At 40.0% G+C, this 19,511-nt stretch overlaps 2 protein-coding genes and 2 pseudogenes across 2 annotated transcripts in view; 3 read left to right on the top strand and 1 right to left on the bottom strand.

Annotated features, from left to right (window-relative positions):
* The window catches only part of LOC147033077 (beta-1 adrenergic receptor-like), a 26,318-nt gene extending 7,669 nt beyond the window's left edge, over nt 1-18,649 (bottom strand). Inside the window, exons 1-2 of the transcript XR_015052255.1 lie at nt 18,427-18,649; nt 17,458-17,588 (exon numbers count right to left, since the gene is read on the bottom strand). The gene's annotated coding sequence lies outside the window, so the exon portion shown is untranslated. The remainder of the gene's footprint in view (nt 1-17,457; nt 17,589-18,426) is intronic.
* Nucleotides 8,334-9,459, top strand: LOC147033080 (beta-1 adrenergic receptor-like; annotated as a pseudogene).
* LOC147033079 (protein FAM200C-like) lies at nt 12,824-13,902 on the top strand. Its single transcript, XM_085851191.1, has 2 exons — nt 12,824-13,827; nt 13,878-13,902. Exons 1-2 carry the CDS (start codon nt 12,824-12,826, stop codon nt 13,900-13,902), a joined length of 1,029 nt encoding a protein of 342 aa, XP_085707317.1.
* On the top strand, nt 14,009-14,686 carry LOC147033078 (SCAN domain-containing protein 3-like; annotated as a pseudogene).
* Nucleotides 18,650-19,511: the final 862 nt, after the last annotated feature.

Below are 19,511 nucleotides of genomic sequence, written 5' to 3'. Positions count from 1 at the left end.
GGAAGGATAACAGGCTGAGTCAACCCCCTGATGTTAATTCAGTGGAAAACAGGGCTCGAACTCAGGACCCTAGGATCCCAAGCCAGCCACCCTAACCACTAAGCCAACACCAGGCTTATCCCGACTTCAGGTAAAGACACCAAATTCCTTTGAGTGTCGTGCCGAGATATAAAAACGGGGTGCACATCATGGCTGTTTGTTTGATCAGGAAAGATGGCCAACCTTGAAACACACCAAGTCGTCATCAACTGGGATGCCAACCCGAAACCCAGCATCTTTTCAACAACCCTGAGCACAACAAATGGTTCAGAGTCCTTTGTGTCATTCGGAAGCAAGTTTACCAAATGGTCGAGAGACGAGGAATGCAGGGAGGGAGGGCAAACACACCTATGCTCCCCCTTAGGGAAGAAATCCCTCACCTTTATGGTCAGCTCACTTTTGTTTCTCCCTCCTGCAGCTACATGTCACCGATCTCGATTCACCGAGGAAAATTGCATCCTGTCAAGGTCGCCAAATTGTGGAAGAAATTCAGTTCTTCTCTTTCGGAGTCTGAGACCATTTATTAACAGCAAACAACATCAACAAATAACAACAAACATGTGCATGGGAAAGAGGATAAACCAGACAAGCAATGTCAAACACGATCCTCTTTCTGGTCAAAATGCACATAGCAATTGTCTTTATACAGCTGTTCTGACATGAGTTTGTTTTTGTGTGTGTGTGTTTGGTTATTAAGGCCAACATATCATTCTCTTTACTCACCCAACATCCACCCCTCACCTTTCTCTTTTCTTTTTGTTTTCATACTCTACTCCTCTCTCTCTCTCTCTCTCTCTCTCTCTCTCTCTCTCTCTCTCTCTCTCTCTCTCTCTCTCTCTCTCTCTCTCTCTCTCTCTCTCTCTCTCACCCTCTCCTTGCATCCCTCCCTCCGCAGTATAACAACGTTTGGTGAGGCATAGCTCTTCCCACCCCCCTTCCCTTTCTTGCTCTTCCCCCCTCTCTCGCTTCCCCCCCTACTCTCTCAACCCCCTCCTTAATACGCCTTGTCAGCGAAGTGAGGGGTTGTATTTGCTGTTATATAATATATCTATACTAATTAATGTCAATGTTTGCATGTGTGTGTTGTGTGTGTGTGTGTGTGTGTGTGTGTGTGTGTGTGTGTGTGTGTGTGTGTGTGTGTGTGTGTCACCACCATAACTCCAAAAACATAAAACATCGCAGCCTGAAACTTTTTTTGCATGCTAATAAAATTCCAATGAAGTACATGTTTGAAAATTGGGTGTTTGGGTTAATTAAAACAGCGCTTTTAAAGATAATTAATATCTTTCATCAGGTGATCCTCGGCCAACTAGCCCTCTTGGGCCTTAAGGTGTTTCCTGGGTATCCTCGCTGCGGTCTGAAACCACCTTGTTTTTTGGCCTGCTCAACCATGCTTTGACTTCGAACAAAGCGCAACAATTTCTGAAGGAGAAAGTTTTTTTCTTCTCTTTCCTCCCTCATGTTATCAAATGCCTGTTCATCATAGTTATGGATTGCTGTACACATCACTTTTGTAAGAACTGCAGTTTTCAAATTAGGAACTTGGAGCGATTTCATGCATTATATGATATGATTTTCCACAATTTACTCTCATGGACTAATTAAAGTACATCATTGAAATATTATTTTGGGTTTGAGGATGGGATATCATCTGGACTAAATAATTGTCGAATTCTGTTGTGAAATCTGGAGATTATATTGCTTGAACAAAAAATTTAAGAACGTGCCAAATTTAACCAGCTTCATTGAGCGATATGATTTTATGCATTCACTGCGAGGCTTCACGTTCTGTCCCCCAGAGGGACTGCCTATCCATAGCATCTGCCAGATCTGTGTCTATATTTTCGGAGGTTTTGCAAGATGCTCTGCAGGGAATCAAAGCTTATCGAGTAAAAAACGGATGTTTTAAAATAAAATTATAACGTTTCCGTGGACCCCGGCCCGATGAACAACGTGACACGTGCAGAGACAACAGACAAGATGTCAGATTTTCTCCAATCTATATTTCAGTGGCGATTGAACTTTGCGATGTCACCAGGGTTGTTCTGCATTTAGTTGAATCTCTTTTGTGGATAAAGTCATTATTTGAATGAATTCCTTTTATTTCATTAACTGCTGCTGCGCTGTGAAGACCGGCTTTAAAGAAAATGGGTCCCATATGATATGCACTGACAGCTGGGCCAACCGTTTCTTATCAACCATTTAATTGGAGTGCTTGCATGAGTGCTAAAGCCACTTGCCTAACGCCTTACAGTTGATACCAGTGTCGCGCTCCATCCTGCTGAGCAAATCATTCATTCTCTGTGGACGCTTTTGCCAACCACGTCATTCTGATTGAGTGGGTCGTGCTCCGTCACCCTGAGCGGGTGGTTCGTGCTTCAATGATGGGATTTGACGTTTGTTTTTGCTTTTGCCAAATAAAAAATAAAACACACTCCTCCATTTGACCTTGAGCACCAGCACGTGACTGGAAATGAGCGGTCATTTCGAAATAACAACTGGACACGTGCCGAGGCTTGGGGTCTATTGGGCCTGATGAAGCTGGCTGTGAAGCCGGTGAAACGTTGCCTGAGACTGGGTTTGCTCAAATTAGCGGCATCGATCTAGTTTTTTTACTTTTGGTTGGAAGCGCATTCTTCTGTGTGTGTGTGTGTGTGTGTGTGTGTGTGTGTGTGTGTGTGTGTGTATATATATATATATATATATATATATATATATATATATATATATATATATATATATATATATATATATACATATATATATATATATATATATATATATATATATATATATATATATATATATATATACATATCTTCTCTTCTTCTTCTTTCGGCTGCTCCCGTTAGGGGTCGCCACAGCGGATCCGTATGATCCGCATAGTGAGATGTGGCACATGTTTTACGCCGGATGCCCTTCCTGACGCAACCCTGGTCGCCTCTTACGACACAGGGATATGGTACACCTATTTTAACCGGAGTATACACCGGCCAAGTATACTGGTACTCATTTCGCCAATCTCGGAAGGATGACAGGCTGAGTCAACTCCCTGGTGTATTAATTCAGTGGCCAAACGGGGCTTGAACTCAGGACCTCTTGGATCCCAGGCCGCTACCCTAACCACTGCGCCAACACCAGGACATATATACATATATATACATATATATATATATATATATATATATATATATATATATATATATATATACATATATATATATACATATACATACACATATATATATATATATATATATATATACATATACATATACATATACATATACATATACATATACATATACATATACATATACATATATATATATATATATATATATATATATATATATATATATATATAGTCATGTCCAGGGGGTTTAACCCCTTCCTGGATGGATGGCCAAACTTCTCCCTTGCAGGCCTATATCCGAGACTCTCAGAGATTAATGCGCACGTGCAGAAAACAGTTAAGCACTGCGCGAGAAAGGCACAAATACATGGACACAAGGAAATTGAATTAACTAAATAATAATTTAATAACAATAATCAAATATGTACAATGACAATCATTCAAATTATAATACTGAAAGTAAAACGTGAGGTAAACTTAAACTAAATCTAATTGAGGCACCTCCACACAGACATAAATACACACAAGGTGGCAGATAAAATCAAGAAAAATAATCCCTCCTTTATTTCGGCACTTAGCTTGGTCCAGCTGTTTTTTTTATGGAATGGGGAATCGAGGTGATTTGTAGACGCGCACAACAAAATGGCACCCAGCAGCCTTCTCGCCGCTGGAAGAATGTACGTCAGGCAATTCATGAGCGGTAATTAACACCAAGGCTCAGAAACTCCTTGCAGCTTCTTTTCATGAGCGAAAATGCCAACCATTCCTCTCCTGCACCCGTTCTGTTCACAACAATGACTCACACGATGAGACGGACGATGAGGTCCAGTGAGGAGGCTACAAAGCATGCTCTCCTTCCCTCCTCAGCTCAACCGAACCGGCAACGGCCAATGTCCTGCACATCACGTGAGCCAATTCACACAGCACGAATGTGAGAATCATGCAGCCTTCATCATACTGAGAGCAAAAGAGAGATCCTCTGTGTCCTCTGACTAACGTCTTCTCTCGACCACGTGCATCCTTTCGTTCTCACTCCGCAACCTTACTATCTGATCTGTTCCTCCCACACCCTCTTCCCCTTCATGCATCTAATGTCACACCCATCAATCCTCCAGCTCCAGGGTGTGGCTTGCTCACGCAAAACCTGGGAAGGTGGGGCCTCTGCCCCCCCCACCCCCCAGGCATGTTTTGTTTGTGTTATTGTGGATTTAGTTATAAAAACATAGGGAAAAGTCACAGGGGGGGAAATTACATACTGGGGATGTTCTCCTTTATCCCTACCGAATTAACACCACACCACACCCCTTGCGGTGGCATGTAATACTTAAGCTCAGAGTTTCCCTACTTAGTTACATCAAGATACCTCCCACATGTCCATGGACCTAACAACTCGATTCATTCCTAACTTTCTTATGAAATCCCTTCATCTTCCCCACAAATATAATAATATACATATTTATTTAATCAGATGAAGATATACGATTAATGTGACTTGTACTTTTGACCTGAAGAACAAGAGGTCAAAATGTCAGGTTGGTTCAGTTTTGTAAAGAATGTTTTAGAATTTGACCTGGACACGACTGACAAATACACTTAGGAAACAAATATACTTGTGAATATTCGATTTCGCGAGTCCATCCATCCATTGGGACCATACTCTGTGCAGAGCGTTGGTGCTGCCATAGAAAAATCCAGAGCTGTTGGGCACAATCCTGGACAAATCGCCACTCTGACGTAAGATACCAGCAAGCTGGTACTCATTTTGCCGACCTCAGAAAGATGACAGGCAGAGTTAACCCCACCTGGAATTAATTCACAGCAGAGCGGGATTCATACTCAGGATCCTGGGATCCCAAGCCCATCACCCCAACTATTTAGCCAACACCAGGCAGCCAAAGACCCCAAAACCCAAAAAGATGCTGAAGACTCCGAAGACTCCGAAGACTCCAAAGATTCCAAAGACTCCAAAGGACTGAAAAGACCGAAACTAACCCAAGGACTTCAAATATCCCAAAGACCCAAAAGACTCTAAAGACCCCTAAGACCTCAAAAGACCTCCAAGATCACAAAGAACTCCAAGATACTGGAGACCCCCATGACCCCCAAGTAAACTTTAATTCCCCGTAAACCCGGACATGGTGTTCAAAAAATAAAAATAAATTTGTTGGTGCCGCAGGCATTTTATTGTAAACTTGGATATCTAAATTATATTTTCTCATTGTGAAAAGAAAAAAAAATGCACCATTTCACATTTTATGCGTGCCTGCGATGAAGTCATAGCCAGACATTTTCTCAATGATTACTGGTATGCGATTCTCATCACTGTGGACAGGGGCAGAAATCTCCAAACATTGATGGGGATCCAGGAGGTAACTGGATATATTTGGTGTCTTCATAAACATGAATGTTTGCTGCACAATTTCAAATACTTGTGTTGATATTTTGTGATATTTGATAACATCACTTCATAGAAATTGGCAATATTATAGTGGGGGTCAGTTTGCGAATTTTGTTATTGCATCACGATTTTTCTCAATCACTGTGAGCAAGGTGTTTATGGAGGTAGTAGGGCCATGTTTTGTTTCCAATTACAAAAATTAATAAACTGAAGGGTAGATGTTCATTTTGATACTTTAGTGCTGAACATATGCTCACGGGCCGTGACGGAATCGCCAATTTTCGTGACAGAATCACTTCATTGTGATCGGTGAATTTGCATCGAAATCATGATTTATATTTGAGTTCAATCAGATTATATTCCAGATTTCAGTGGTTAACATCCACTTTTCTGTTACAGTATGAAATGGCAGACAGCTGCTGAGAGAAAGAGAGAGCGGAGGATTCAGATGCATTGACACAATCAAAGTATCAATGCTCATCAGGCAAGAGATCGCCAGAGGAAGTCAGACCTGAAGAAGCCAATGAACATCAAAGAATTGGAGAAACTGAAATAAAAAACAAGACTCGTGATTAAAATACACAATAGAAAGGAATGGAATATGAGTTTTCGTGATAATAAGGAAAATGACACACCATACAAATCGGCTGCAAGTCTTGGCAAGGTGAAACAGAGTCAAATATGCGCTATCTTACAGCCTTCGGAAAAGAAAATATATTCTTCAGACACTTGGGCTGGAGTATGGCATCGAATGTGGGCCATCAACTCTGACCTCACCAATAAATACTGCTCTCCCTCACAAGCAAAACTATGGAACTCGTCACTAACTTCTACCTAAGCGACTCTCTTTCTCGTGTTATGCTGAACAAAGCTGAAACAATAATCAAACAAGCAGTGTGCTGTCCAAAGAGGAAGAAGAAAAAAATGGCATCAGATTGTCACTACTTCAGAGGCGTACGAGTTGTTTCGAAATGACCACCCAGACATAGGGAAAATCGAAGTTTGCAGAGTTGAGACCGAAACACATCCTCCTATCCTCTAACATAGCAAATAATGTTTGAGTCTGTCAGTACCAGAGCAATATCACACTCCTGCTTGGAGAGTCGACACAGAAAGTGTCCCAAAATTGCACTGTATTTGAGGAGCGCATTTCTACCTTTGTTTGTCTGCAACACTGATAGTGAGTTGTTCAGTCTCAATACTTGTGGGATATGTTGCGATTGTGCCCTTTCCAGAGATATCAAGCACGAATTCCAATGACATGTTGAGAAAAGTGCACTTTTGATTCCATCACGAGGATTTTGTGATTTCGGCACAATCTCATTCATCGATCATCATAAAAATATGGATAGTATAGAAATTGATCATGCTTTTAAAATATGCAGTATGCACACTGACAAAATAAGAGTGAAAGCCATTGATGTGATGAGGAAGAGAGCAGATTCATGAGCTTTAGTATGAATCCGTGAATGAGTGTGTTTGATTGAGGTTATTCTGTGAATAAATTTCATTATTCAATTTAATAATAAGTGCATCTTCAGCCAGCTCATCTTTATCTCATGTTTTTGAATGGGCATTTCTTCTTGAATAAGTCCAAGTTTGGTTCACATATATGCTCTGATTCCACCCAAAAGAGCAACTAATTGTTGCTAAAATTTGTGCAAACGGTCATTCTGTCACAGAGGAATTCAGGATAGGCAAATTATTATAAAAGGATAATAAATATATTTTTACAAGGCCATTACGCCCATCATTGCCTGCAATAGTATTGCAAGCCCATGATTGTTTGTCCATTTTCTCAACTTTTTAAATACTGAGCTTCAATCAAGGAAGTGGCACACATCATTTTTTCAATATTTGGTATGACTCTGTGGACATTTGACGTGCCGACCTTCCAGATTCAGAGCAGATGCTCGAACCATTACATCCATTAATTAATTTCCCTCAGGACAAAAGACAGCCACAGATATAAGAAAAAGCAATGTGCCTGATGGATGTATATATATATATATATATCTGGATTCTGTATTTATGAGGATGGTTGATTAATGTTGATTAATCTCCAGTGTTGATTAATGTTTGGATTCATTATCTGGCCTCTGGTTTTTATCAACATATAATTTTGCCTCGATAGATTTTATTTGGATGAACCTTTATCGACAACTGCAGTTACTTTCCAAAACCAGATCAATTTCTATTATAATGAATGAGACTGTTGAAGATGTTAGCTTGCCGAAACCATACCATATCAGCTTGATAATTATATTTGCATTGTTCGGCACATTTACTGTCTTGGGCAATATTCTGGTTCTCGCAGCAGTGATCCATTCTCATCATCTCATGCATGGCGTCACATACTTCTACATCTGTTCACTCTCTGTTGTCGATTTATTAATTGGCATTGTGGTGATGCCTCTGACAGCAATGCGAATTCTACACGGACTATCAATCTTTGCGCGAGACATGTGCAACTTCTTATATTCGATTGATGTTGCGTGTGTCACAATGAGTATCACCACTCTCTGCGCGATTGCCATTGATCGTTACATTGCGGTCACGAGGCCTCTACGATACCGAAATGTGGTAACTCCAACTCGCGCTTGTGGTGTTGTGATTTTACTTTGGTGTCTGTCTATTTCGATCTCTTTCTTTCCTATTTTTCTCGGTTGGAATCGTGCAAATGATGTTGAATCTCAATTGTGCTATGAGGATCCAAAATGCTGTACCCTTTCTTCCTCGAAAGAATACATGTTTATCACAATGATAATTCCTTTTTATGTTCCAACCACCATCATGATTGTGGTTTACTGGAGCGTGCTGAAAGAAGCCAACAAACAGGTGAGATCCTTACATTTTGATAAAATAAAATAAATTCCTGCGTGGAGGTTGTCTTTATTAATTGCCATAAATTATTTCTGCATACAGAATTTGGTTGAAGCCTTTGCTCCTTTCATCAAGAATTGTAATTTGGGGGAAACATTTGCTTGTATTCAGTTGTATTAATGCTTACATGATTGTAGAAATATCTCTCGATTTACTTTCCGAAAATACAGCATAAACAATACGGTCAGTGACCTTAGTTTGTGTGGCAAAACCATTTGCAATTCCTTGTAGAAAATCAATTAGATAATGAGTATGATTGCATGAACAAGTGATGATGAAATAATGGATGAAAATAACAGGACATTAATTGAGATATGCTGACCACCATGGGAAGCAAGGAGAAGCTGACGTTTTGGGCAAAAACCCTTCATTTGAGTAAAATAGACCATTCTCAGAGCTAAGTTGGTGCTCTCCAGTCAAACTCCATGGCCAAGTCAGTTTCTGAGAATATTATGAAATAGATGATTCCTTCAATTCATTTTCACGTTTTTTTTTGTCATTTAAAAATGAAGCCTTTTGCAACTGAGAGTGCTATTTATTATTGTTGCAGATGTGTAAAATAAAACAGGGTGTATTGAACATTGAAGAGTATGCAAGACGTAAAGACTGCAAAGAAAATTTGAAGAAAGAAGTAAACACATTGAATGAGCACCGAGCTTTGAAAACCTTAAGCATAGTTACCGGAATATTCATGTTCTGTTGGCTCCCATTTCACACCATGTATTTGATTCAATTATTCTGTACTTCATGCATAAGTGATCTTCTATTCGATATATTCTTATGGCTGGGCTACTTGAACTCAGCATGTAACCCAGTTCTCTATTCACGAAGTCCTGAATTCATGGCAGCTTACAAGCACTTGCTACATTTAGATAGTTTAAAAGAACGACTTAACAATCATAACATGATGATTCGAATTAAGCGTACTTTGTTGTGCAAAAGCATGCACTCAGAAAAATAATGCCGAATCATGGTGCACTCAAACAAGGGAACTGAATCGTAATTTCATCTTCTTTCAGAACTGTTTACATATGATACGAGGGGCATTCAAAATGCACGTGAACACACACAATGGACAATTAAATGTGAATGTTTTCTATTTTTCAATATGCACGTGTAGTTTATTAGGAAGGTTTCATTTTTCAATATCTTTGTGTCGTTGGTTAGTAAGATTTCATTTTGCAATAATTAGGTCTTGTCTCTACTCCTATAAGTAGTAAAAAATATATTTCCTTCCTGATTATATTGACACTTTGTTTTGTTTTAAATGATGGCACATCTTGGTCTTCAACTACCTCATTCTTGAACACTTTGAACACCTCACATTTAAATGACAAGTTTGGAGAAAACGAGGTTTAAAGATCGTGGACACAACATTTGAACCAGTGATATGTATTCAGACGCAAACATCAAGCAGACCAATCAAAAGGATGAAATTGCATTAAGGAAATTAAGAGGGAATCAGGATTAATTATAATTTATTCAAATATTCCTTTTTAGAATTGCAAACAGACTTTTCTTGTATTTAGGTTTTGCAATCGAAGAAGAATATTCGAATATTTCTTTTACTTGGGTGAATCCGCAAGTCCATGGCCAAACAAAGGCAGAATATTTTGCAGTCATCGAGCGAACAGTGAGGAACTTGCATGGAGTGTTCCAATGTTCTCCAAATGAGATTCTCATCATGATGTAAATATCTTCGAGGATACTGTCAATATAGAAATTCAGCACGTTTTTGAGTGGCTAAAGGCAAATCGATTATCATTAAATGCAGAGAAAACGAATTTTATGTTCTTCAGTAAATTGGTCTCTGTGATTTCTGGACCTATTATATTTGACGACACAAATATATTGAGGATTCGTTCAAAAAAGTTTATAGGACTCTTGATTGATGAGGAATTAACATGGAAAATGCTTAAAGTTACTTTATGCAAATCCATTCTCAAAGTATTGATGTCATAAATAAATTTTTAATCTTATTTTCCAAAATGAGTTCTTCTTATGCTGTAGTCCACCTTGATATTGTCTCTACTGAATTGCGATAAAGTTGTTTGGGGCAACTCCTCAAAATTACAGCAAGACAAAATATTGGTGTTACAAAAAAGAGCTGTGAGAATTATATGCATTGAAGGTTCACAAGCACGTTCAAATATTATTATTTATGATAATAAGGTTCTGAAAATATGAAGAACGACACATTTTCATTTAGGGTTACTAATGTTCTGGCTGAATCAAAATGAGATCCCCCAAAAAGCTCAAATTTCTTTTTAAAATGAAATCATTCATAATTACCTATCAAGACAAGCTAAAATGTATAATTTACAACAAACAAGAACTTCCTTTGCAAGCAAAACTATTATTTATCCTGGACCAAAGTTGTGGCCAAACAAAGACAGAATATTTTGCACTCATTGAGGAAACAGTGAGGAAGTTTGGAGTGTTTTGTTTTGCAGTGAGGAACATTTCGCAATCATCACTTAAGGTGAGCTTTATGCAAACTATTGGTGTTTACAACATTAAATACAATCTCAAAAGTATATTATGAGAGAAGTATGCGAACAGGAAACCCTCCAATATTGTTCCTGGAAAATATGTATACAGTATAAAGCATGCTTACATTGAAATAAAAATGTCAATACAATATATACAGGGTAAACTGGAATGGCACTCTGTAGAGTGCATACCTCTGCCACGTAATGCCTGATCCACGTGAACATATCGGGCCCATTAAATTTTTGAAATATCATGCTGTACAGTACTCTGTCGTTTTTGACACCATCTCTCAATGGTGAATAAACACTTTAAGATTAAATAATTATCGTATACAAATCCGGACCTTCACCAAAATCGAAAGAATTCGTCCGTGCCACACACCTCATCTGTTAACCAAGTTTCATCTGAATCTGTCAACAACTTTTTGAGATATCGTGCTATATGTTCATTTCGCCCTATCTCTCAATGATGAAGAATCACATATAAAATTGTCAGATCCAGATCCGGATTCGGATCTTCATCAAAATTGAATCAATTCTTCCTTGTCACACACTCAACATGTCTGCAAGTTTCATCCGAATCCGTCCACAACTTTTTGAGATATAATGCTACATATCGTTTTTGGCTGTATCTCTCAACGGTGAAGAAACACTGAAAAAAATTCTAGTTGTTGGAACCGGAGCCGGATCTTCAACTCTTCATTTTCATCTAATCAACTAATCTAATCATCTAATCAATCTAATTTTCATCTAATCAATCTAATCAACTCTTCATTTTCACACAGCCAACATGTAAAAAAACATTTCATCCAGATCCGTCCACAATTTTTTGAGAAATCTTGCACACAAGCAAACAACCAGACAAACAAGAAGATGTTGTGCGGGGCATGATACTTGCAAAAACCATGAAACAAATTTGACCTCAAAAATAATTGGTGGTTGAATTCAATGACACAATATGCAACTCCTCTTCAAATTTCCAGTCAATCGGATGAAAATTGACAATTTTAGAAATTTGGCCTATGTTGACCTTTTGGCCTATGTTGATTTCGAAAATAATTGATCGTTGAATTCAATAAACTGATGTGAAAATCCTCTTCAAATTTCAAGTCAATAAGACGAAAATTGAGAATTTTCGAAATACCTCCTTTGTTGTTGACCTTGGGCCGATGTTGCCCTTTTGGTCTATGTTAGTGGTTCTCAAATTGGTCCCTCCCGCCCCCCAGTGGGCGCTGGGAACTTTCAGGGGGGCGCTCCAGACTCCACGAGTGGTAGGGGAGCGCTGGCAATGATTTGGGGGGCACTGGCGATTTAGAGGAGCAGTGGCGATTCAGAGCGCTCATTGGGCTTCCTGCAGTCTGAACAGGTTACCCAGCACCATTCGGCAAATTGGCCATACAATGCCCGTTGCGGTCCTCCTCGTTTGCCGTGGCGCCGTCCAGAGATAAATTAAAGACAGGTAATGGGACAGGTAGGCCTTTTTGTAAATAATGATCACATTTTAAAATGTATTTATTCTGAAAATCATTAAGTTCTTCAAGCATATTACAGACTTGTTTACCAACAATGCAAGTCAGTGTTTTTTTTTTTTTAATACACACATGGTGTGAATACCATATACATGTGTTATGATCCGGCAGCGCAATTCCCAGTGAGGCGCGAGTACTGAGGCGGCGCACATTGTGTTTTAGGCGCGCGCTGTTGTAGCTGTGAAGAAAAAAATTTTTGACGCGCAGGGTGAAAATCAATGCATGCGCTGACCAGAGCCCGGAAATATATAATTATTGTTTGGCCTTATCACTGGTGTTAGTGTTTTGACATCTTGTCGTATTGATTTCGTTATTCAAAAAAGCTTCACGTTCAGTCGGCTTCAAGATGTCGGCCTCAAAGAAAAAGTGTCGTCAGTATTCCGTTGAATACATCAAGCATGGATTCATTCCATCCCTGACGAACACGCAGTTACCGATGTGTTTGTTGTGTGGTATCACGCTGTCCAATGAAGCAATGAAACCATCTCGACTGAGCGAGCACCTGAGTAAAAAGCACAGTGAGAAGGCTGGCACAGAGATCAGCTATTTCCAAACGCTGAAAGAGAAATTTGAGAAGCGATCCACGGTAATGACAATGTTCAAAGCCAGCCAAAAGCTCGTGGATAAAGGACTGGAAGCGTCGTATAAGCGGTCATTGCTCATCACCAGATCCGGAAAACCGTATTCAATCGGCGAACAATTGATCAAACCGGCTGTTGGGGAAGTGAGAAAAACTGTTATGGGCCAGGATCCGTATCCAGACCTCTCGTCGATTGCGCTCAGCAATGATTCCGTGGCCAGGCGGATTGATGAAATGTCATCAGATGTAGAAGATAAGCTGTGTTGTGAGCTGAGAAGCACGCACTTCGCCATCCAGCTGAATGAGTCCACTTTGCGTGACAGTGAAGTTCTGTTACTCTGCGACGTTCGCTTCATCCGTGATCAGGAAATGGTGAAAGAATTGTTGTTTGCCCGCTCTCTCCAGACCGATACAAAGGCTTCTTCCATCTTCCAAACGTTGGAGAAGTACTTTACTGATAAGAACATATGGATGGAGAACATTCTCACTTGCGCGAAGGATGGTACACCAGCGATGGTTGGCCGCCACCGTGGTTTTATTGCGCGTCTGAAGAACCAGGTACCGCCCGTGTTCGCCATTCACTGTGTCGTGCACCGCCAGCATCTTGTAGCAAAAGCTCTCAGCACGAGACTTCATACATCACTCCAAATAGTAATCAAAGCAGTGAATAAAATGAAGGTGTCGTCTCTGCATGATCGGCTGTTTCCTCAGCTTTTCCAGGAGAATGATGAACCATTCGAGAGGCTCTTGTTGCATTCCGAAGTTCGATGGTTGTCCAAAGGCACTTGTTTGACCCGTTTCCATGCCCTCTTCTCGACAGTGGTCGAGTTTCTGTCGGAAATTGATACAGAGTTATCGGAGAAAGTGAATGTGATTGAGAATGATGTGGCTTACCTCGCGGACATATTCAGTTTACTGAATGATGTCAATAAACAACTCCAGGGTGACCATATGACACTGATTAAAGCAAAGAAAGTGATCGGCACGTTCGTAACCAAGGCGACTCTGCACAGGGAAACCCTCGGCCGCAGAGATATTATATGTACCACTTTCCCCGGTTGGCAAAGGAAACTGCTGTTTCTGATGAAGAGCTGCTCGTTTATTGCAATCACCTTGAGAAGATTCGTGGAGATATGGAGCAGCGTTTCAGAGACATGCTGGAAATGTCGGTGCCAGCATGGGTGATGAACCCATTCAAATGTGACATTCGAGATGTGAAGCGCGAATTACAGGACAAAATTATCAACTTGTGGAATGATGATGAGGTGAAGGCAAGATTCGCGCAGCATGAATACGGCAAATTCTGGATTCTGGAGCGGGGCGAATACCCTGCAATGTGGACAGAGGCAGAACTGCTGCTGATGGCGTTCCCCACATCATACCTCGTTGAAAGAGGGTTCAGCGTCGTGGTGGTGCTGCTGACGAAGTATCGAAACCGCCTTGACATTACGAAGAGGGGCGATCTGCATCTCTACCTCACTGAGATGGAGCCAGACGTTCGTAATCTCGCAGCGAGTCACCAGGCCCACCCTTCACACTAACGGTATTTGGGCCTCTGATAACAGATTCCCAGTTTGCCTCATCTGGACCTGTTCTGCTGAAACATTGTAGGTAGTACAAAATAAAATAGAAAAGTAAAGGAAAAGTAAAGTAAAATATAGTAAAATATTATTCAGAAAATATATGGCTTCTGTTATTTTTGCTTCCTATCTACATAAATTCAGACTATCCTATTGCCCACTGGGTATCCGACTATGAACCATAGGACAAGGGGGCATTGGGCCGGTCCAAGAGAGCAGAAGGGGCGGCAGTCAAAAAAGTTTAAGAGCCGCTGGTCTATGTTGACCTCAAAATGATTGGTTCGTTGAATTCATTGACCTGAAATATAAATCCTCTTCAAATTTCAAGTCAATTGGATGAAAATTTAGGATTTTAGAAATACCACCTCAGTTGTTGACCTTGGGACTACATTGACCCTTTGGTCCATGTTGACCTCAAAAATAATTGGCTGGTTGAATTCAGTGACCTGAAATATAAATCCTCTTAAATTTCAAGTTAATCTGATGAAAATTGATTTTAGAAACCTCACCTAAGTTGTGGACCTTCGGCCTATGTTGACCTTTTGGCCGATGTAGACCTCAAAAATAATTGGTGGTTGAATTCAGTGACGTGATGTGAAAATCCTCTTCAAATATCAAGTCAATGAGATGAAAATTGAGGATATTAGAAATACCTCCTTCGTTGTTGACCTCGGGCCGATGTTGACCTTTTGTTCGATGTTGACCGAAAAAATAATTGGCGAGTTGAATTCAGTGATCTGAAGTGTAAATTCTCTTCAAATTTCAAGTCAATCGGATGAACATTGAGGATTTTAGAAATTCCACCTAAGTTGTTAACCTAGAAATCCCACCTCATCCAACGTTGACCTTTTGACATTTTTACCTCAAAACTATGCTTCTTCCTCATTACAAACTCTACCATGTGGTGAAGTTTCGTGAAGATTGGTTAAAAATTGCGACCTGTAGGCGACAAACAGGTAGACAAACAGACAGACAGACAATAACAAAATCGACTAACCAATATACTTGAAAAATCTTCGACTTTGCAAGTAATAAACAGACAAAAAACAAACAAACAGACAGAAAAGGGTTAAAACATAACCTCCTTTACCTTCGGTGGTGGAGGTAATGAAACAAAAACACAACAGTTTCACCTTTTAAATTAAGGTGAGCTGGGAACCCAGCAGGCACACAACGTTGTTGCAACGTCGTTTGCAAGTTCTATCCTGACGTCAGAATTGGGTCAGTGGTAAGTTGTTTTTGCAACACCCATGACGTCGGTTTTCAACGTTGTGACAACATTGAAATCTGACGTTGTCACAACGTTGAAATCTGACGTTGTTGCAGCGTCATATTCTGGTTGTACCTGACGTCAGAATTGAGTCAGTGGGAAGTTGTATTTGCAACACCCATGACGTCAGATTTCAACGTTGTGACAACGTCAGATTTCAATGTTGTCACAACGTCAGATTTCAATGTTGTCACAACGTTGAAATCTGACGTCGCTGCAGCATCGTGTTCTGGTTGTACCTCACGTCAGAATTGGGTCAGTGGGAAGTTGTATTTGCAACACCCATGACGTCAGATTTCAACGTTGTCACAACATTGAAGCATGACGTTAGATTCATAATACAAGATTCATAATTAAGCAACCTCAGGTAAGAATTATGAGAAGACGAAGAACCACATATAAATTTTGTTATACGACATAATAGTTGACATTCAAGAGGTAGAAATTCAGCAATGACTGGTAAAAGAGTACAATATGGGTCCCACTTGGGAAGTCAAACATCTTTCTGATAGAATTTCTCCATGATATATATCATTTAGAAATATTTTTACTTGTTATGTCCCACAGCGAGCATCAATATAATGAGATGCATAAAGACTTAAACAGATGAGACTTGACATTATATGAACAGTGCATAAAATTATATAAAACTGAATTACAATCAGGCAAATCAATGAGACCAAATCTATATCTATGTGTGTGTATTCATACAAAGGAAAAATATAAATCTAACATCATCAAGTATGAAAACACAATTTTGAATGCATCTCACAAAAATAATTCCAAAGCACAAAAAAATTAATTTGTTGGATGTTTTCAATTTTAATTTCACAAGAAAATAAAATAACTTCATTCTGCATAAAAGTCCATGTAAATATTTTCACAATGTAAACTGAGGCTGGGTTTCCAACATACAACATTACAATTAACGATGCTGCAAATTCTTAATAATCAAGGATGTGGACGGCTGGCACAGCGTGTTGCTGTTACTCGTTATTATTACACTAGTACGTGCCCATACGTGCAAAAAATAAAAATAATAAAATAATAACTTTCAAACAAATACACAGGCCATTCCTTTGCTCTCGTAAATGATGACTGGATTGGGGCATTGTGTTTATCTATAAAATTATGAGAATACAGTAAGTCATCACTATCCGGAAATCCGTATGTTGTAACCCGTAATGGGGAACGCGGCTGAGGATCTCTTCCCCATCTGCCACGCCTATGCAGTTGGTTTGGTAGATAAATGGCCATAACTTGGGAAGCACTTGTCCAATTAATATGAAACCTTGAAAAGGGACACACTCAGGTCCCGAGCAATAGAGCCGGCAATTTTCAATTAGATCGGACCAGTGGTTGTCGAGAAACAGCGCGCGCGCACACACACACACACACACACACACACACACACACACACACACACACACACACACACACACACACACACACACACACACACACACACACACACACACACACACACACACACACACACACACACACACACACACACACACACACACACACACACACACACACACACACACTTGGAATTATAGATAGATGAGGGCTTGTTCCTGCCCGCACCTCCACACCGATCAGGGGCATATTTCAAATGTGATATGGCAGTGTCCACATGCCGCCTCCGTTACTGTTGGCTGACTGGTCATGGTACTGTCTGAAAAATAATAAGAATTTCCACTTCGTATATATTTGGCTTTATGATCATCAAACAAGACTTGCAATGTCAATTACACTCAAGTTATGCACATTATAAACTGTCATTTAGCAGAATTCACTTCCTCTGACAACTTTATAAAAATTCAGGTTCTGGAAAGGTCTCTTCCCATTCTTTCCACACAAATTGTATGTGGTCATCATAGCATTGGACATCACCCTTATTTTAGAAAATAAAAACAATTTAGTACACCAGTGTTCAAAGCAGCTTGTAACAAATTTTAAGTTCCACTGCCCTTAAAAAGCCTCAATTAAGATTATTCTTCATAATATAAAGTTATTTTCATGTCTTTTGATTACCATTTTACTAAAGGAAAACAATTATGCACCGAAAAACTTGAACAATTCCCCTATAGTGACAAACTACCACAATGAAGGCTTCAATGTTACAAGCGGCAGTTTGTCGGCGGCCAAAGGGTTAATATTTTTTTATGACAAAACCACATTTTTCGGCGAACAATAACTGACAATTGTTTTCCTTTTGCCTTTGGTTAGGCCTAACTCGTTAAAAGAGGACATAAAAAATAACATGTTATTAAAAATAATATTAATTGAGGCTTTTTTAAGGGCAGTGGAAATTTAAATTTGTTACATTGAGGTAAAATGCGGTAATTCGTCGGACCCGAACGGCCGAAGCATTATCCACACCAGAAAAATATTTTAAAAGGTTCCGACCCAATTAAACTTGTTCAAAGTAATTTTAACAGAGTTCCCTTTATTTACCACAGAGCGGTGTTTTTTTTTCACCAGGCCCGCGGAAAAACGAATCGATGATTTACCGTCGATTTCTCCACACGATCAGGGCCAAATCAGCGACAGCTAAACGTGATAAACGAACGATGAAATCGGGTGTTGGAGGATTCGATCGTCAGATGCACGTTCGAGTCCAACGCTCGAACCCACTCGAGTGGCCCGAAGGGTCCGGGAGAGTTTCCATTGAATGTCACGATAAAGATTCCAGCACAACAGTAACAGGAACACATCATGGATTCTGTGATCTGTAAAACGTCCAAAAACAAAAGCGAAGACAAAATTCGATTTATAATATTATACTTATCAAGAATGATCACAGCGGAAGATAATTTCAACTATAAAAGCGGAAGTCTTCTGCAGATTAAAGCGGATTGTCTGTCACACTCAGAAACAGCTAAAAGTTAACAAGTTTAACCAAACTTTACAAATGGCGGCTCGTGATACGGAAATAGCAATAAGCAAATGAGATCTCTCCTCCGGTGAAAGGCAAAACACAACCACACACAGCACGAGGTGGAAAAGCGGTCACCATGGCAACACATGACGCAGAAAAAACAGGTTTAGATAATCGCGCTACGGCTGGACTGTCGTGATATGGTTGTACAACCAAGCGGCCGATTCCCGACGTCGTGAGTCTTTCATACTGACGTCGTGTGTCTGCAGGGAAGGTGTTAGCGGGGAAGGTGTGAGCTGTGAAACGTGAGTGTGGAAGTGTGAGTGGGGAAGGAGTGAGCGGAGAAAGAGTGAGTGATGGTAGGGATAAGTGGGGAATGTGATTCAGCGAACGGAAAAACAGCATTAGCTTGACAACGAAGGCGCCTGCAGCATTGCCACAACCCACAGCGGAGAAGGATAACACGATCCTTAAATCACCTCACCTTGAGCCACGATCTTCCCTGCTTGGGGACGAAGGTACCAGATGACATCATCTTCCGTCTCGTCAATGTTAAAAACCTGTTCAGTTATAAATCTCTTCACCTCAATTTGTTTTATGAGCTGCACATTAGAATGTGTTTGAGAAATGGGTTTCGAATCCGGGTGTCAGAAATTTAGTGTTTTGGCAATAAGGTTCGAATACGGAGTTGGAAAACGAATGTTTGAGGGATAATGA

This window comes from Eptatretus burgeri, chromosome 2 (genome assembly GCF_056783735.1).
Source record: "Eptatretus burgeri isolate ZD-2024b chromosome 2, Ebu_testis_v1, whole genome shotgun sequence".
NCBI lineage: Eukaryota > Metazoa > Chordata > Myxini > Myxiniformes > Myxinidae > Eptatretus > Eptatretus burgeri.
The sequence above is the reverse complement of the archived record's forward strand: the minus strand, read 5'-3'. Positions and strand labels throughout refer to the sequence as shown.